At 39.6% G+C, this 21,053-nt stretch overlaps 2 protein-coding genes across 2 annotated transcripts; both read left to right on the top strand.

The window, feature by feature from the left end:
• Nucleotides 1-3,668: 3,668 nt before the first annotated feature.
• Nucleotides 3,669-6,666, top strand: LOC104423289 (coniferyl alcohol acyltransferase). Its single transcript, XM_010035801.3, has 2 exons — nt 3,669-4,250; nt 5,502-6,666. The coding sequence occupies exons 1-2, from the start codon at nt 3,684-3,686 to the stop codon at nt 6,525-6,527; spliced, it is 1,593 nt and encodes a 530-aa protein (XP_010034103.2). The 5' UTR covers nt 3,669-3,683; the 3' UTR covers nt 6,528-6,666.
• Nucleotides 6,667-14,138: 7,472 nt separating this feature from the next.
• Nucleotides 14,139-16,708, top strand: LOC104423288 (coniferyl alcohol acyltransferase). The gene is made up of 2 exons (XM_010035800.2): nt 14,139-14,629; nt 15,452-16,708. The coding sequence occupies exons 1-2, from the start codon at nt 14,192-14,194 to the stop codon at nt 16,475-16,477; spliced, it is 1,464 nt and encodes a 487-aa protein (XP_010034102.2). The 5' UTR covers nt 14,139-14,191; the 3' UTR covers nt 16,478-16,708.
• The last annotated feature ends 4,345 nt before the right edge of the window (nt 16,709-21,053 follow it).

Here is a 21,053-nt window from a genome sequence, read left to right as displayed (position 1 = left end):
AAGAAAGAAAAGGGAATTGGACACTAGATTACATGGTTCGGTCCAAATATCAAAGCTTACATCTTACGGGGAGAGTAGTACAAAATTCCATTATAGAAACAACTAATACAATAGAGATTACAATCACTCAAATACTCAAACATTCTTTCTCAATGTTTCTTAACTCTAATTACATCCAATAACTCACACAGTGTTTAGCTTCTCATAATTCCTAGTGAAATCTCACTCAATGAATTACACAAATTCCAATCACAAGAATTTAATTGGCCGAATCACTCCGGTGTAATTACAATGAATAAACCCTCATGAGGAGAATTCTCTGCCCTCTTTTAGAGACTCAAAGCTCTCTCTCTCTCGGCCAACAAAGGAACTTGGTGCACTTCTAACTCGATGACTCCTCTCTATTTATAACCAAGAGAAGTCTCTCATCATTTATAGCAGCATGAGAAAGCCTTCTTCACTCTTTCTTTCTCTCTTCATGATGGTGTACCTTTTCTTCTGACTCTGATGCACAAACAGCTCTTAGCTCCTCATTTCTTCTCCTTGTCTCTTCCGCATTTATTGACAAAAAAAAACAAAAAAACAAACAAACAAACGAAGTCCACAAAAAATGACCAAAAGAAGGGAAGAGATATTCGACGGTCACAATCTTCTGTGGGCATGCATTAATGAGCGAGAAGGAAAATGGACGTGGGGACATGCACATAAAGTGGGGAAAATTTGTCCATCTTCATTTAACGTGCCCCTCTTTTCTTTCTTTTTATTTTCACGTGGTCAAATGTCCACACAACACATCGATTCAAGTTTCGTTTGGGCTCAAACTCCAGATAAATTTTCAACAGTTGAGATGACAAAACTTTTGCGTATGAAAGAAACAACACATGACCATCACTTGTTTTCCAATATCAATCTGCGACTTGGCTATTGGAGGTGAGGGTTGACCAAGTTTTAAGTATGCTTTGGATCTGATCTTCTCATTTCTATTGATTTACTTCATGTGTGAATTTTTAGGTAACGTGCGAGATCTCATTGAAATTATGCAGCAATCGATACACAAGCTGTTGTGCTATTATCTGAATTGATGCATACGGAAAAGAATTAGCGATATGATAGATGGTGCACTTATCTAGATTTTTTTATTGAAAGGCGATAAATCAATATATGAATATACTAAAATTTTTAAACCATCGAATATATCTAATAATAATTTTGTGCATATTCAAAGCCAAAAAGAGAGGTTGTTGCTGTGTCGATTCCATTGCCGATAACACCGACGTCTGTTTACGCAAGGCATTAGATCTGCTGGGTTCGATGCCCAGTAACAGCTAACCCCAAAAAAAAAAAGAAAAAAGAAAAAAAACCCAAACAATTAAAAATTAAAAATAAACAAAAAATGTGCTTTCTTGATGTATAGGGCATGTCTTAGGAATCGACATTTGCTTGTTAAATTTACTTAACAAAATTCCATTAATAGTAACTAAAAGCGTTACCTTTTTCTGCACAGTTATTTCCGGGGTTAGTGATTTCTCAGCAACTACGTAAGAGGAAACTGCCAAATTCTATAGTAATACATAGAAAAAGGACGATGTAGACAAATATAGTGGTTGAGAAAATTGATGTGCCACCCACTTGCCTAGAGCAGTTAATTAAGACTAATTTAATACAATGGATTAGACGTGTTGTTTATTTTTGTATAGCAGTCAAGGCCCTTGAGAAAACATCGTTGTGGTATTTTATAAATATAGACGAGAATATATATAATTTATTTATTTATTTAGATATCATTCACGAATCTCTATATTTGAATTAGGAGTGAACATAATATGAATTGGGCCAGATCAGCACCTAACTTAGCAATCAACCCGTACAATGTCGGTCTCTAATTTTTTGGACTAGGGACCAACCCTGTTGAGCTTGGGACCGAGGACTAAACCGACCATATGGGTCTAGTCCAGTTGCACAATCAACTCAAGATCAGCCAATTATTATTTTTTTTCGTTTTTTTTTATATTCCTTAAAAGGATAAATATACTCTTTCAAATTATGTATCCACCAATAATGCGACATTGAATAACCAAATTATGAACACAAGTATATATGAAACATAAATCTAAGATAAAGTAACAATAGAAATCTTTATTTGCGATTGTTGAGCTACACTCGTAAGGCAAGCCAAGAGAGAGGAGCGATTTCACCAATTGAGTTGTACTCATGAAGTGAGTAAGAAAAGGCCATAGGCGAGTGGTGAAGCAAGCAAAAGAGAGGGGAGCAACAAGCAAGGCAAGTGAGGTCAAGGAGAGCGAAGGGAGTTTCTATTTATTTTTTTTTTTTGTCAATCAAGGTTGGGTTTCTAGTTTCTAATTTACATGGTAGAATCACATAAAAAGCACAAAGGTGAAGGCGCTAGGGTTTAGAATATACATTATACTTATTATATATTACATATATAATATATACATGATTAGGCCAGGTTGGACTAATCCCAAAGTCTTAGGGCTGAGGACTAATCCTCACAAATGCAAGGTCCAGGGATTCTAAGACGAAGGACCAGCCCGGTCTCCTTAGGAAGCATGCTAGAACTGGTTAAGTTGGGCTAGTCCAAGGTTGACCCTGGATTGATGTTTACCCCTAATTTGAATCCTATATTGAAATGACTAATTTGTTCTTCTTGTAAACTCATTTTAGTATCTTTCCTAGGATTTAATGGTTTTGTTTTCATTTATCTTTGGATAATTTGGGTGGGAGTCAAAATTTAGGTTTTAGGGTTTCGCAATCTTGGCAAATAGTGACACTTTCGTAAATTAGGACAATAAAATAGTTCATGTGAAGGTGCAAAATGGTCTCCAAAAATAAATCTCAAGCAGTATTTTTAAAAAAAAAATAGAGATATGTAAATGGTTATTGGGTGAAATTTCAGGTATTTTTTCCTAAATATAATACTATATCCCAATTTAATTTTCATTTATCTGTTTAATATTATTTATTTATTAAATACTCAAAACCCCTCCAAAGACACGTCTTTTGACCATTATAATTTATCTTCTCTAAGGTCATTTAATTCATGGAAAAAATCATTTAGAAATTATTTTTCTAAAAATAATTGCTTGTATCACTTACAAAAATGAATGAACACAAAGTATGTTTTATCGTCCACGAAAATATTTAGATATAAATTATTATCAATAATAAAAATATTATTAATGGCTAATTATTTCAAGAACTATAAGTCCAAATTATTCATTTATATGAGAAACAAATGCGACATTGACCAGCAAACTAGTTCTGAAAAAAAGAAAAAAAAGTTTAGTCTAGACATTGAATTTAAAGGAAGGATTTCGGTTTAGTCGACGACGTTTCAGATTATGATCAATTAAAGGGAAGGATTTCTTCGAGACGGTGTCATCAATATGCGTTTGTCCCATTTTATTCTTTTTATCATTATTTGATTTTCACTGCTTCGCTTTGAATTGCCGGGGAAACATTGAGCATTTGCACGCTTGACCTCTCCTGATCTCTGACAGGAAATAAGTGTCCCGTCGGAGTTTTTGGAGTGTAAACGTGAACAATACAGGTGAGAGTAGATGGTGGAGTGAAAATGAAGAGACTGTGGAGACGAATAATATAGTGCGTCTGTCGTGAGTAAATTTTCCACAGATAAGATGGACGGTAGTTGAGGAATAGTCATGGATGGAGTCAAGTCATCATCGATACCACCATTTGGGCATATAATATACCGGCTCGTCTTCAAGCTCATCACCTTCCATCTTCTCCGCTCTCGATCTCTCTTGATCTCGCCATTTATTGAAAACGAAATGGGTGCAGTCGCAGGGGCAGGCAGAGAGTTCATGGTGAAGTTGGGCAAGACGGAAGTGGTGGCGGCACCACTGCCCATGCAAGAGCATTGGCTGCCCCTCTCTAACCTTGACTTGCTCTTGCCTCCGCTCGACGTAGGCGTCTTCTTCTGCTACATCAACCCGACCACCCCCACCTCGCAGAGGCTTGAATATGGGTCCATGGTTGGCATTCTGAAAGTCGCCTTGGCCCAAGCTCTGGTCTCCTACTATGCTCTTGCCGGAGAGGTGGTCAAGAACTCGGTCAGCGAGCCCGAGCTCCTGTGCAACAATCGTGGGGTGGACTTTATCGAAGCTTTCGCGGACATAGAACTCTGCCATCTCAACCTGTATAATCCTGATGAAACCATTGAAGGGAAATTGGTTCCTACAAAGAAGCGAGGCGTGCTTGCTGTCCAGGTATAGATAATAGATACGGCCATACTATCTACCGTTTATTCATCTCAAAAGATTAGATCACTGCATATGCGCCCATTTTCATCTTTATTGCACCTAAATCCACAATTTTTTTTTTTTATGTCTTTTGTTTATGCATGGACGCATAAGTATAACCAGCATCGAATGGGACAGTGTACCATCTATCAGTAAGTCTGGGTCGGATTCTCCAACTTTACTGAGAATGGTTCACAAAGTTGGTTCATTCATCGATGTTGAAGTTCCTTCATCAGGTGTCGAAATAAAACCTTTCGTTTACATCACTTAGTATGCAAATTTTACAAACAAAATTTTGATACTAATTGGCAACTGTTAGACGGAGGTATAATGTTTAGACTTCGTTCACATGTCTGACATTATAGTCTGTGATTAGACGTTATCAATTACTTCTTATAGTTTACTATTTTCCTTGTAATAATTCGAAGATGTCCTAATCAAAGCCACGTCAATAACTTTACACGTAACAGAACAACGTAGCAAAAAAAAAAAAAAAAACAGAACAATGTAGCAAAGATCATTGCTAAATGATCAAATGAAAATGAAAATCTGACACTTAGTACGAGCTCACTGATTTATTTATGTGATCATTGAGATTATGCATTTTGCTCATTGCGTCCTGCGAGAATAGTGAGATGGAGATTATCATTTTGTCTATTATGGATGGAATTGAATGAATGGAAGAATCTTGCGAGGGAGGACCTTAAAAATTAATAAAAAAAACTTGATGAGAAGCCGTGCAATTATGGCAAGGTTCCCCAGGGACGTCAAGCGCGAATAATTCATATCTATATGGAAAGGGTGGGATTTCCCTTTCACTATCAACATCCTTCGCATAATTAATGCGCCAAATGGGAATAATGCTAGAGCATTGAGGAGCCTGTCCTCTCTGGTGCTAGTCCTGTACGAAATAACTAGACAGTGGATATTGCATATTTCCTTGTTATCGAGGAAAGAAGTAGCTAGCAGGCTATATGATAAAGTCATCTCGAAGAGATTAGTTTAAGTAAATGGAGGATTAAAATACAAGTTTACACATTGAACTGCCTCAATGAATGGGCAAGAGAAAACTATGGTGCCGAAAACTATGAAGATCAAGTCCATGGTAGGATAACTTTCCGGTGATGCATGGGTTTAGTCTTCTATGTAGACGAAGTCTACTAGATCAAGCTGCTAATAGACTAAGATTTGTACATTTTCTCGATGGAAAACATTCAGGCAACGGAGCTAAAGTGTGGGGGAATAGTGGTGGCGTGTACATTTGACCATCGGATAGCTGACGCCACCTCGGCCAACATGTTCATGGTGTTTTGGGCAGAGACCGCTCGTTCCGATGCCCCCTTCTCACTCCCTCCTTGCTTCCGCCGCTCTCTTCTCAACCCAAGGCGTCCACTCTGCATTGACCCTTCTTTAGACCGCATGTACGTGCCCATCTCTGCATTGCCCCCACCTCCCCAGCACAAGCAGCAGGCAGGTGGTGAATTCGAGCCAACGACTTCAAGGGAAGACGATCGTCTAGTAAGCCGCATGTACTATGTGACGGCCACCCAGCTAAGCGAGTTGCAGCAGAGCGCCAGCTCCAACGGAGGCAAGAGGTCTAAGTTGGAGTCGTTCAGCGCTTTCCTTTGGAAGATGGTGGCTGAATCCTCCTTAGTTGCTAATAACGAGGACAACAAGGCAATATCAAGGATGGGGATCGTGGTAGACGGCAGGTGTAGATTGATGAGTCAGGACGGGGATGACAAGCCCACACCCATGGCGTCCTACTTTGGGAACGTCCTGTCAATACCATTTGGAGAGAAGAGGGCGAGGGAGGTGGTGGAGAAGCCGCTGAGCTGGGTGGCTGAGGCGGTGCATGATTTTGTGGAGAGCGCAGCAACGAGGGAGCACTTCCTGGACCTGATAGACTGGGTGGAAGGGCACCGGCCGGCACCGGGGGTGACAAGGATATACTGCAAGCTGGGGAGCGAGGAGGAGCAGGAAGGGTCAACGGCATTTGTGGTGTCATCGGGGCAGAGGTTCCCGGTGGCTAAGATGGACTTCGGGTGGGGGAAGCCAGTGCTGGGTTCCTACCACTTCCCGTGGGGAGGGGAAACCGGGTACGTCATGCCCATGCCCAGCCCGCTCTCCAACGGCGACTGGGTGGTCTACCTCCACCTCTCCCGGTCTCAGGTGGCCTTCGTTGAGTCCAAAGCTCCCACTGTCTTCAGGCCCTTGAACCCTCACTATCTTCACCTGCTTTGATTCTTCTTCTTCTGTATGGATACGTTTACGTGCCTCACCGCTACTGTTGGTTATCGTTGTTTGTCCTGTTTAATTAAAACCTTATGTTCCTTGTGTAATTTCTTTCGCTACATACATCCTACTTGGTCCTTATTCTCCATATCAATCGATCCGAGGCATATGTCTACTTTCTAACGATAGCACATATTGCTAAAGTTATAAACAAATTGACGGATGCCAGCATTTTGAATCGCTCATTATATGCGTGTGATATAAGCATCGTACAAGTAACTTCCCATGCAGGAAAGACAAACTAATTAATTAACGATGTCATTGTTATCATCCGAACTTGCAATTAGTCAAATCTTGTCAAATTTTCCTATTGCACTATGTTCGGTGATTTGACCTTCCACCTTGGAACTCGTTCAAGTTGGATCTTTGTAAATGTCTCCAATAATGTTTTGTCGCTTTGCATCCGGTTCAACCATGGACGAAGCAATACTGGTTAGTTTATTGGGTTGGTGAAGAAATATTCCATGCAAGCAACTAGCTGTACCTAAGTTGAAACTTCGGGAATTTATCTTTTATATCCTAGCTGGATCTTCAATGAGCGGTATTTAACTCCAACTGAAGTTGTTAACATTGAAAATCTAATTAAGATGGTGAGATATCTAAGTGTATAAAAGTTTGAGATAGAGGATCGGAAGAATGTCTAATTATACCTTTTTACTAGACCCTAGTTTTAACTTTATTCTAACCGTCGGTTTTTAAGAAACCCCTCACTCCGTCTTTATCATTTCTACCCTGACATCGAGATCATGTTCGTCGTTTTCAATTCTTGGTTTATGGTCCACCAATCTTTATCCTCAAGTGCAGCCACAATCAATTGTCCTCAAGAGTAGCACCATAATCCTCTATCGCGATCCCAGGTCTGATCCAATTGCCTCTAAGAGCAGCTCTATCTCGTAAGTCACTGGTCTCTCCTCCATCGTCAGAGGGAGTTATTGTTTCTTGCGGCCTCGTCTATCTAGTCACAATGCCGACCATGGACATTATTGTTGTGGGACTTTCTTTCGATTGTGAGCATCATTGTAGAACAAAGTCATTGTCAATCATCTAAGCAACTGAGGGCACCGAAGTTGAGTACACCTTCATCGAGTAGCCAAAGTTGACTTCATGGGATGATGCAATTTAATTTGCTGCAATTGAACATGGTTTCCACGCAATTATATCAAATTCATGGTAAATAAAGGTGTCGATTTTTTTATCATGTGTTTCTTTAGCACTTCTTTTAAATTCGATTCAAAGTATTAACATCCTTGTCTAGTGTAAGGAGGCTTACATGATACTTTGGTGGCAAACATTGGAAGAAAGTTGTAGAGCTTGAGTGGAGTGTTGAAGTGTATTTATTGACATTATTAGATGATCATAAATAAGGAAATTAGGATTTTGTTAGTATCTCTTATGCTATATTCCTCTAAGTACTCTCACTTGTAATTCATGGTGATGAAGGACACATATTTATAGGCAAGTTACAAATAATTTGATAGAGACATAAAATAAAAAATAAGATCCAAAAGATTATATATTTTAGAACAGTCAGTGGTAGTCCTACAAAATCTACATGGTATTAGAGCAAGAAACTCTAAGTTCCAATTAAGTATCTCCACGCTCAGTACTAAACAAAAAGAATAGATTAAGCATGAGGGAGTGTTAAAATATGTAAAATATTAAACTACAAATTCATCTAAAGGCTTAAATTTTTAGAAAAGTTGGAAATTGTTCCATGAAATCTCACATTCACTTTACCTCCTAAATTTATCCTTTAGATATTGGTCATGTGTTGACTACCCTACATGAAGTGGCCGTTATTCTTGCCATTTTGAGAGTGATTGGTTAGGTCTTGGGTGATACGTTCTGAAGTTGTTTTGTTTAGTATAATTATGAGAAAAGTGTCAAAAAAATTTTAAACTTATTAATTAGTATCAATTTAGTAATACAATTTTTATTAGTGCCAATTTAGTCATAAATTTTTTGACTTGGTGTTAATTCAATCCTTTCAGCTAATTTTGGCCGAATATTGTTGATGTGGATATTGGTCAACTTACGTGATACCACCAACATTGACGTAAACAATTTTTAATAATATTATAATAATTTTCATTTTTTTTTTCTCTCCTTTCTTCTTCCTTTGTTTGTGACCAACCACTAGCCATAGGTGATGACCAGCCACCAACATGGCCAAGTGGGCTGGCTTCACCTAGCCATGGTGAGAATGAGCCTTGCCGAAGCCACCTTGGCTTGAGCAAAGGTAGCCTCGGCGAGGGTTGGCCTTGCCAAGCCAGATTTGGCGAGGGGAGACCTTAACAAGGCTTGGCCTCACAATGACCAGGTGATACCAACCTACCCAACCATGGCTGGTGCCCAACTATCACTTGCAGCCAATAGCAAGTCATCGGCAAAAGGAAGAAGAAATGAGAGACAAAAAATAGAAAAAAAAATATTAAAATATTATTAAAAATCATCCACGTTAGCATTAATAGTACCACATAAGTCAACCCACGTGCACGTCGGCAATATTCGGTCAAAATTAGTTGGAAAAACTGAATAGGCATCATGTCAAAAGGTTTATGATTAAATTGGTACAAATACAATAGGTTTAAAACTTTTCCGACACATTTTCCTCACGTGATTTAAATGAAATAGCTAGGTGGGATTCCCTCACTAAAGACTTGCAGGGGATTTTGCTGAGAAAGCTTTTACAGATGAGCAACTTCTTGCTATGATGTCTCCTGTGCTGTGCTTTGGTGATAAAGCATGGCATCCTCGTTTTACAATCAATTCAGGGCTCCATATCTGTACAGCTTTTTCGTTCTTTCACTCGTCTATTTCCAGATTGCCTCGGGAAGATCACTGTAAAGGTAAGATCAGCAAATTCGGACCAAGGTTAGAGACATCATGATTGAGGAGGTAGTTGCAGCCTCTCTTTTAAGAGCTCATGCTGCAGGTTAAAGATCACTACTTCTGAATGCGAAGCCATAGACCAATCACAGTTACACCCAACACAAAGGTTAAAAATACTACTGTTGACTGGTACCTGTTGGTTATAGTAGTAACGCGCACGGGTTTGTTGCTGCCGTTAATGTCGTTAAGTGCTGCAAGCTTGTAAAAAATAATGGCAAAAGAACAACCGTTCATCTTCCATGATCTGATGATATTATGTTTAATTACTCCCCAAGCTTGTTTCCATAAATTGATTTTCCAACTTGGTACCGATAATATAAATTTTGGCCGCTTTATGATTAGTGGGCTTGGCCAAATTTTCAATTTATATGGGCTCAGTCCAATAAATTCAATCAAGCTCAGATTCTCTTTCGCTTATGTCTCTCGGCTCCAATTCAATGCAATTATATGGGCTTAACTAAAATGCTCATAATATCTATATACAATGTAACTAATATTATTGATGCCGGAGCATTCCTAAAAGATGTCAATTCTCCTAAAGAGTCATCAATTTAGTTGGCAAGTCATCAATCACATTATTATTGATCAAATCTAGTTGTCAACTTACAGAACAATTATAGAATCTAAGTTTACTTCAATCACTTTGCATTTGGAGGTTGTCCACATTCCTTGAAGGCCATTAACTCAATAACATTGGAATAAGCAAATCTTGGATACATGCACCCAACAACACTTATTTCTTATATTTTCAAGGTCTAGTTAATGTCGTCTAAAGTTTTTAGAGTTCCTATTCAATTTTTGTTGTTTCCTAGTTTGTGTTCCCTATGAGTCCTCTTGTCTTTCCAAAGTCTTAGTAATTACTCGTACTTGGAGAGGTGTTCCAAGTTAATCTTTATAAGCAAGATATGATAAATAAGAAGTTAGACTTATTTTGATTCACAAACTTGTTTAGCCTTTGGCTTGAGAACAATAAGGATTTATTGTTTTGTTCTTATCTCTTAGATGAATTTCTATGAGTGGCGAGCGACCTACCTATTTAAGTTCTCACTTGTGTTACCTCCTACTTCTCTATACTTTCACTAGTGTCAAATTGGTATTAGGCTTGAGAACAATAAGGTTTCATCGACGTGGACCAAATGTTGAGTCTTCTACAGCTTGAGAAAGAGACTTACGAGACGTGGAACTTGATGATTTGAGGAGACAAATGTAGCAATTGTGGGAGCATTTGCAACACTTCAAACTTCTGGAATATGATGTTTTGCGTCATGATTCAAAAAATGCTCCCTCTGATGAAGAGGATGTCAACCCTTTGTTGGTGCTCAAAGTCAAGCTTCAAGTGAGGAAGAACTTCCTCAACATCAGTATCAAAGCTTCCTAGAATTGAGCAAAATTCTTATGTAAAGGTTAATATTCCTGAAGTTGACGGGAAGATGCAGCAAGAAGAATTTATGGATTGATTATATGTTGTAAAAAGAATCTTTGACTACAAAGAACTCCCAAATGATCAAAAGGTGAAGCTAGTTGCTGTCAAACTCAAAAAGCATGTGTTTATTTGGTGGGAGCACTTGAAGAAATAAAGAACTTCAGAAGGAAGGAGCCATATCATAACTTGCGAGAAGACAAGGAAAGAATTGAAGAAAAGTTTTAACTGCCGAACTAACGTCAAGATGCCTTCCTCTAGTTTCACATTTTGAAACAAAATGAGTCATAAGGAAGAAAAACTGGCAAAAAACGAAAATCAAATAGGGATTCTAGAAACTTTAAATGACATTTACTAGACCATGAAAATATAAGAAATAAATATTATTGGGTACATGTATCCAACATTTGCCTGTTTCAATGTTAGTGAGTTAATGGCCTTCAAGGAATGTGGACACCCTCCAAATGTGAAGTGATCAAGCAACTCGGAATCAATGATTGCTTTGCAAGTCAATGACTAGATTCTTGATCGATAATAGTGCAATCAACAACTTGCCCACTAAATTGACGACTCTTTAGGAGAATCGCCGTCTTCTAAGAATGCTCCAACATCAATTATTTCTTAGGAGTCAAAATCAATTCATAATTTTTCTGCAATGGATACTTAAATGGGTTGCTAAAATTTATGTGTCAACACTATTATACATATGCCATTTCAATCCAAAAATATTTTACAATTTTTCAATGTAGTCTTTCCGAACGAAGCTAACATGAATAATTTTTTTTTTTACATTTTCTTGAAAAAATCTGATTTTTTAAATTTTTTTGAATTTTTCTTTTCCTCTTCTTTTCTTTTCTTCCCTTCTTCTTCAATCGATCTTTGGGCCTCAACAATGGTTGAGGATTAGCCACAAGCAAGGGCCAATAAGGCCTAGTGACGGATGGAGGAAGAAGGCCAAAAAAAAAAAAACAACAACAAAAGAATAAGGAAAGAACAAAATATAGAAAAAATTATTAAAAATTCCGAATATTTAAAAAAAAAGAATAAAATCGTCCTTATTAGCACTAGCCGTGTCACAAACGACAGCCGTTCAAATTAGCAATTGCTAGTCAAAATTGTTGAATGATTACATTAATAAATTGTTAAAAATTATAATTAAATTGGATATGTTGATATGTCTAAGACTGAATTGGCATCCGTATAATAGATTATGACTTTTCTTTTTCATAATTGTCCTAACACGCAGCACAATTTTTTTTTCTTTTTTTTTTTTTTTTTTTTTCTTTTTTGGTCTGTTACACATTACACAATTGACTATTATGGGCAAATGCATCTTTGCTCACTGAGTGCTTAAAGTAAAACTACAAATTCAACTCCAATAAAGATTCATTATTGTTTCATAGGTTGGGTCACCCAAAAGTACAATTGGATTTGGAATCTCTATTTGGAGAGGATAATTTTCATGGATTTAGACTCGCAATGAATTACTCAACGTCAACAAAAACATACTGTTAAAACATTCAATTTTCTAGTATCTTTAGACTAATTTCATGACATGTAAATGCCTCAAAATGGGTCATAGGCTCATTCTTAATTTATATTTGATGCATGGAGTTGTTGTATAGATTAGTTATATTTTGAGAAATGGATCATAAATGGTTTCAGAATAGTAAAATCTAAAATAATATGGGTGTTAAATCGCGCTCACTCCATCCTCTCATTTCAATTTAGATGTGAGTTTTCCTAAATTTAATATAAATATAGAAGTATTTTAACAATATAGGTTAGGTTAGGTATGAATTGAGTACACGATGGGTTAGTGATGAGTCATTAAATTTGTATTACATAAAAATGGGTCAAAACGGATTTAATGGATTAATTTGAGCTGGGCCATTTTTGACTTAACTCGACTCACCTGTTTGATAGATTTAATGACACATTATGTATTAGCATCACATTAGACAGGATGAGATAGGGTAAGGATGAAATTTAAATAACTCTATAGTGGGAATATGCGAAGCCCCACAAAAGGTCTCTTGCATGTGGGCCTGTTGTAGCTGGGACAGGTCAACTTCTTCTGGATTTGCTTTTAACATCTGCTCCCTTGCAACGTGTCCGAGGTTTCGGTGAGTGTTCTGCAAAAGGTTCAGTTGATTGCCAATTTCAATAATATTCTATTATCGTGTCGTCGCTGTTCCAGATTGGTTCTCTTGTTTTCTCTTTCCTAGCAGAATGAGAAACCGCTTTGACTATCCGCGGAAGTGGATGCTCTCCGCCGGAGTTACTCTACGCCCGGTGAGGTAATGACGTCCTCCGCGCGCCGAGAAGTTGACGAGTCATGAATGGTTGTCCTTTTGGAGCAGGTCAAAGGTAGGGTCACCGCCTCCCTCCTAGTCCTCCCTACCAACCCAAACTACCATGGCACGGCACCCTCTTCCCTGCACCCATCTTTTTCGAAGCTCCCAATGAATGACAAAAAAATGGTGGAAAATGAGCTCAGAAATTCGTTTTTTTAGCACATTTCCCATTTGAGTTTTTTTATTTTTCCAGAAATATGCCAGGCGTTTAGATATTTTCACCAAACATGTGACTTTCCTGACTTTTAAAATATATTTTTTTTTGGCTTTTTCAAACATACATGTCTTGCTCTTTGCTAAGAAGAAAAAAAAAAAAAAAAAACATACATGTCTTGCTCATTATCTAATAACTGCGTATATACCTTTACTATTGCAAATGCTGTTCAAATACTCTTAAAGAAAATCCTGAATTGAAATGACTAAATTGTCTACCTTGCAAACTCGTTTTAGCATAACTATTAGATTTACCTCAGTGGCCACCTTTTCAACATGAAAGAGGGAGGTGGGGGGTTCGAATCCCCACCTTATCAGGGAGAATTGTGGTGAGGACGAATTTATTTTAGGAGTGAGTTTCGACTCCTACACCCTGCAAGGGGGACGAGAAGGAAAGTTGGCTGGGTCTTATTCTTTACTTAGTCCTTTCCTTTGCGCGCTTGACCCCTTCCAATTTCTGCCAAGGAAATTATGATCTCGTTGGAGTGTAGACGTGAACAAATCCGGGTGAGAGTAGATGATATGATTAAATCAAACCCCGTGAAGCCCCCCATATGTTTTTTTTTCCCACAGATAAGATGGACGGTTGTTGAGGAATAGTCTTTGAGGGAGTCAGTATGGCAACCTTTCGGGCCTACAAATACCGGCTCATCTTCAATCGAACAGGTCCATCCCCTTAACTTCTTCTCCCCGCGCGCGCTCTCTCTCTCTCTAGCTACATAGTACATAAAATGGGTTCAGTTGCAGGGGCAGGCGGAGAGTTCGCGGTGAAGTGGGGCAAGAAAGAAGTGGTGGCGGCAGCACTTCCCATGCAAGAACTTTGGCTTCCCCTCTCCAACCTCGACTTGCTCTTGCCTCCGCTTGAGGTAGGCGTCTTCTTCTGCTACGCCAACCCAACCACGACCGCCTCACAGAGGCTGGGATATGGGTCCATGGTTGGCATTCTGAAAGCCGCCTTGGCCCAAGCTCTGGTCTCCTACTATGCTCTCGCCGGAGAGGTGGTCCAGAACTCGGTTGGTGAGCCCGAGCTCCTCTGCAACAATCGTGGGGTCGACTTTATCGAAGCTTTTGCGGACATAGAACTCCGCCATCTCAACCTGTATAATCCCGACGAAACGATTGAAGGGAAACTAGTGCCCGCGAAGAAGCAAGGCGTTCTTGCTGTTCAGGTATAGATATCAGATACTACCACGCTACAGGTCGTTTATCCCTCTCAGGAGATCAAATCACTGTACATGCGGCCGTTTCCTTCTTCATTTCACCTAAACCTTGGCCTTTTTTCTTTAATGTTTTATTTATGCATGACAACTATCAAAGAATCTTCAGGCTACCGTGAGAATATCAACACATCGTCAGCCACAAATTTTTAAAAGAATGAACCCCGTAATAATTTAAAATTATTTATTAATTGTATTTTTTTCTGTGACCCAAGATAGACTATTAAAGATAATTGGAGTACCATTTAGGATCATTCAAAAAGAAGAATAATATTGAACTTTTGATCATGAGTAACATCATAATCTGTGATTACATGCATCGGGGATTTCTCATAAAAACCATAACAATGTAGAAAGATTTATTGCTAAATGTCCAAAGGAAAGATAATCTCACACACTGCGCGAGTTCCGCAGGTTTATTTATATGATCATTAAGATGACACATTGGCTCATTGCGTCTATAGGGAACACTGAAAAAATAATAGCATGACACGTTGAGTGACGGTAATACAGTGAAGGAGGAGATTATCATTTTTTTTAATATATATTTTAAATGGATGGAAAAATCTTGCGAGATGGGACCTGAGATGAGACCAATACATTTTTTTTATATATATTTTAACCATGTTTGAATACATGTAATTACCCATTAAAACAATTTTGTTCTATACGGTCAATATGTCATGTGCTAATTTCTCAGCTAAGCTGCCAAATGCACTATGATTGATTCTATTCATCAAGACATGAGTTTTTAATTTGATGGAAAACATTCAGGCGACGGAGCTAAAGTGCGGGGGGATAGTGGTGGCGTGTACGTTTGACCATCGGATAGCTGACGCCTACTCGGCCAACATGTTCCTGGTGTTTTGGGCAGAGACGGCTTGCTCCGCTGCCCCGATCTCGCTCCCTCCTTCCTTCCGCCGCTCTCTTCTCAACCCTAGGCGTCCGCTCTGTGTTGACCCTTCTCTAGACAGCATGTATATCCCAGTCACCGCATTGCCCCCACCTCCCCAGCAAAAGCAAAAGGCAGACGAGGAACAGGAGACGACGACATCGAGGGATGACGACTGTCTGGTAAGCCGCATGTACTACGTGACCGCCACCAAGCTAAGCGAGTTGCAGCAGAGGGCCTGTTCCAGCGGAAGCAATAGGTCTAAGTTGGAAGCGTTCAGCGCTTTCCTTTGGAAGATGGTGGCGGAATCCTCCTCGGTCGCTAATAATGATGACAACAAGATGATGTCAAGGATGGGGATTGTCGTGGACGGCAGGTGTAGGTTGATGAGTCGGGCCGTGGACGACAAGCCCACACCCATGGCGTCCTACTTTGGGAATGTGCTGTCGATACCATTTGGAGAGAAGAGGGCGATGGAGGTGGTGGAGAAGCCGTTGAGCTGGGTAGCGGAGGCGGTGCACGAATTTGTGGAGAGGGGAGCGACGAGGGAGCACTTCCTGGACCTGATAGACTGGGTGGAAGAGCACCGGCCGGTGCCAGCGGTGGCAAGGATATACTGCAAGCCCGGAAGCGAGGAGGAGGAGAAAGGGTCGACGGCGTTCGTGGTGTCATCGGGACAGAGGTTCCCGGTGACTGAGATGGACTTCGGGTGGGGGAAGCCAGTGGTGGGGTCGTATCACTTCCCGTGGGGAGGGGAAGCCGGGTACGTTATGCCCATGCCCAGCCCGCTCTCCAACGGCGACTGGGTGGTCTACCTCCACCTCTCCCGGTCTCAGGTGGCCTTCATCGAGTCCCATGCTCCCACCCTCTTCAGGCCCTTGACCCCTCGTTATCTTAACGTCCTTTGATTCTTCTTCTTCTGTCGTCGTCGTCGTCGTCGTCGTCGTCTGTATGTATGTATGTATGTATGTACGCAACCCCATGTGCCTCGTCGCCCCTGTCGGTGTTTGTCCTATTTGATTGAAGCCTTGCGTCGCTGGTGTATTTTCTTTCCCTCCATCCATCTTACTCGGTCCCTATGATTTGATCAATCCGAGGCACATGTCTACTTTCTAATTTTTTGGCATCTCGCTTGATCACTGTCTTCTAATGTCACAGGCAATTTGACATAAACTTGTCTACGAGGAGTGACTTCTCCTTGCACCATAAGACAATTACAAAAAATTATACAAACTACTTTACTATGGTACCATATAAAATTTTGTTCGATAGTAATTAATTAACAATGCCAGCCCCATACATAACCATCCGAAATCAGTCGAATCTCGTCAAACTTTTATGTTGCGCCATGTTCGGTAATCTAAAAATAGATGTCGATGTCTCTTAGTTCCGCTTTTCTTCCTTTAAACTGGTTAGAGTTGGGTCTTAGTACTGCTCATCAAAATAATTTGCTTCAACCATAAACCTAGCGGTATTTATTACTTTATTTGGTTGGTGAAAGAACAACTCAATGCAATTGCAAGTGATTTCACTTCATGTACCACATTGAAACCTTGGGAATTTTTTATATATTAAAGCTATGTCTTCAATGAACAGCATACAACTCCAATTGAGGTTGTTAACATTGAAAATCTAATTATAATTGGTGAGGTGTCAAGTATATAGAAAATGAGATCGAGGACTGTAAGATGGACTAATTATGTCTTTATATTAGGCCTAAGCTTTATCTTCATTTTGGGTATGTCATAGAAAAAAGGGAAAAAAAAAAAAAAAGTGCCCCACCACCGTTATCATTGTTTGCATCTTGACATTGGGACCACACGGCTGTTGTTCCAAGTCGTTTGTTTTTCGTCCACCCATCTCTATCCTCGACAGCAGCCACAATCAATCTTTTTCAAGAGTAGCACTATTCGAGGTTTCATCCCTGCTGCAGCTGTCCTTAAGAGCGACTCCGTCTCGGGGATCGCTGGTCTCCCCTTCGCCATCACGGGGAGTTTTCGGCATCCTTGTACTGGGAACTGGGAAGTCCAACACGAGCCGAGCTTCTTCTTGTGTCCGGGACCCAAGCGCCTTGTAAGCATGTTAATTCGGTGGTGGATGCAAGCTGGGTGCACATACTATTGATTCATTGCCACTGAAGTCTCAATTGGAAGTATTCTTCCGACCCAAAATAATAATAATAATAAAAAAAATAAAATAATAATAATAATAATAATAATAATAATAATAAAATAAAATTGGGAGCGTCCTTTGATTCTTTTGCATACGGTACTACTCTTTCAATGGTCCCTTTCCACGTTTTTCGTGTTTTTCTTTGTCCTCGCCCTCTTTTCCCGTGGACGGGCCTTGTCCCATTAGTTTCATTCTTCAGTAGAGAACACAAAATTATCTCCTCCGTTGTCAGTTATTCGTCGTCGAAAAGCTGAAGCAACCCCAACGCACGGTATCCTTAATATCTATCCACTTAATTTTTATTTTTTATTTTTTGGAAATTCTAACAAAGCTAAACAATCTTCAAAAGTTTGCAATTGAATTGTGGCTCCTATTTCAAAGTGTACAATTTCCTGCACAAAGATGTTCACCAAAATTGATTGGATAGACTCAATTGATAAAACGCGAAAAAGTTTATGATTCGATTGGCAAAATTGTAAAAAAAAAAAAAAAAAATTTTAAAAAAAATTGGTACAAATTGACAAAAATGTAATAGGTTTAAGACTTTTAGACAATTTTTCACACCAAATTGCATCCATAGCCTAATTATACAAGGAGATGTACATTATACATTCGTCACCATAGTGTGATATCCCTTAGTTAATCGTGATTATCTATTTTGTTGACATGATCTGCATTGAGTATGATAATTTAAAAGTTATGAAACACGCAATTGGGTTGATAAAGTCACATTAGCATAACATAATTTGATTGGATAAACAATCAACATTCTCAATGCCAAGAGTTGTAAGTAGTTAATAATAATGCAAAAAAGGGAATTGGAAATTTTTTGAATATTTCGTTGTGTATCAATGAAAATACATGAACCTATTTATAAGTTTTATAGAACGGTTTTCTAAAGTAATAGAATATGATAGATTATCTAAAATAACAACGTATTGCAATATCAATTACAATCAATCTGGAATATATCCATAATATCCAAAATATCATTAATATCCCATCAAACTCAAGGCAACGTACAAAAAGTCAACTGGAATTTGGAAAAAAAAAAGATTTTTAAAACGTCCGAGTGATATTAGTTTGCGAAGACATCAACAATCTGATCAATGGATGGAGTAAAAAAGAGTCGTACAGTGCCAAGAAATGTGTGAGATAGTGTGAAATAACATAGCATTATGACATTAATTTCAATCAATCAATAAGAGAATCATAATATCCTAAACAGCCGAAATACACTAACAGTGCAAATGACTAAATGATCACGACCTACCACCACGGCTGAGTTCAAGGCTTGGAAGCATTTTTTTCACTTATATATCTTCCTTTGTCAATGTACATGCATAGCGAGGACATTAATGTTGGAATCACGGTTCTTCCCTCGTTGTGTTGATTCAGAAAGAAAGAAGTTGACCCATCAATTGAGAGTTGACAGCGACGGCATCATATGAGGACTACTCTTCCCTGGAAGCATATTGCAGCCCAGTGACATTTGGTTGATGTATATCGCGGTGACAATCTTCAATGTACACGACAGATAATTCTTTGAACGTCAGAATATCCGAATTTTAAAATACCATCGTTGTATAATATAGGCTGGACAATTCAATCTTGGCGGGCACTGTGCCGGACGTCACGGGCGGTCTCTGGAGGTAAACTGAGTCCATTACAATATGCGGGACAATGACCTCGGAAAGTGAGAGATGACTGAATCCATTACAATATTGACTCGGTTTGGTCTCACCAACCCTTTTGAAGCAGTTTGGTGTTCTGCTCTGAGCAACAACCCACGAAGCACCAATGTCGTCGGGCCACATCGTGTTGGGGTCGGAGTTACTAAATAATATGCAGATTAGTTCACCTCTCTCAGCGACTTTACATGATTTTGGTTTGGATTCTACTCCGAAGGGCAGAGCAGAGATATAAAAAGAACATCCTGGGTTCTGCGACAGTATTTGATAATCGTTCGGGCGGTTCTGCTGGGGACGGGCCAACCACTCTCATACATTCAGCAGATTGCAATGATTTCTCTCGTGCATTTGCAAGAGAGACGTCATCTTCGCACCAATCACAGCAGTCCCAACAGGACAAATTCAAAGGACATCAACCTAAGAAGCTCCAGAAACATAGTTTAGTACTGCCGGTCACATCAGGAGTGGGCTCTCGAAGTGGTTTGGGTTGCAATCGCACTTAAATTTCCACGAACCTTGTAGCCCCTTTTTTCCAGGGTAGGTGTATGACAAATCTACCCCAACGACTCAAGGTATAGATAAACTAATTAATGTAATCGCATCCATTGTTAAACAAGAATGCAGGTTCATTTGCAAATGTTTGAAACATGGCGATAGATATAATGACTTGGTATGTACGTGCCGGTGCATCTCATAGTTATTGCTACACGATATACTCGTTTACTAATAGGGTATGCAATTTAGGATAACTCTGAAATAATAGAATTAGCTGCTTATTAAGATCAGGTACTGCCCCCGAAGGATGTATGTACTCCTCAGTCCTCATCAATCGCGAGGTGAGATCTCTGAAATGATAGCAGTCGCCCGTGGATTTGGATCAGGTTCCGTTGGATTGACCTTATACAAATCGGGAATATTAGAAAAGATAGGAAGCGAAGAATTCCCGGCTCCTCTCTCTCCAATAATAACCCATCCTGCGGCTAAAATATGCTTTTGCAGCCCGTTGACTGCGATGCAATATTCTCTCGGCTGTGTTAGGTATGTGCTGATAAATTAAGTAGGAAGACCCGATGTATCACGCCACGTCCTGGGAAAACGTTATAATAATACGCCGCCGTCAACACAATGATGATCTGATGGAGAGTTGTGTGCTCCGGGGTGATGACACTGGAGTCCAACTCCAACCGGTTCTTACTTCTTAGGGTAATTGCGTTACGTATTTGGACATCTACTTGGTCAGTTGACCATGGATCAAAGAATGATGCCCTCTTGGCTACCCGTGAGGGGCTAGTACGCAGAATTCATTTTGACCAATCTCCGAGACCGGCGGTTGGTCTACGTCGTAGTCCCAAATGGCCGTCGGTGGATGCTCGGGTATAACAAATGAGAAATAACCGTGCTTGACAACCCCTTCTATCCCCGCGGCATTCTCAGGGACCTCTTCGGGCTTAGCCAATGGTCCGGCCATACTTACCATGCTCACATGAAGCAGGCAGGTAATGCATCCGGTTTTCCAAATATACTCGATTAGACTCCTCCGTCAAGCTAAGTGTTGGCAAGCTCAACTTAATAAGATATTCGAATAGTTCGAACTTAAGATATTCGAATAGTTCGAGCTTAG

This window comes from Eucalyptus grandis, chromosome 10 (genome assembly GCF_016545825.1).
Source record: "Eucalyptus grandis isolate ANBG69807.140 chromosome 10, ASM1654582v1, whole genome shotgun sequence".
NCBI lineage: Eukaryota > Viridiplantae > Streptophyta > Magnoliopsida > Myrtales > Myrtaceae > Eucalyptus > Eucalyptus grandis.
This window is presented reverse-complemented; position numbering and strand designations above follow the sequence as displayed.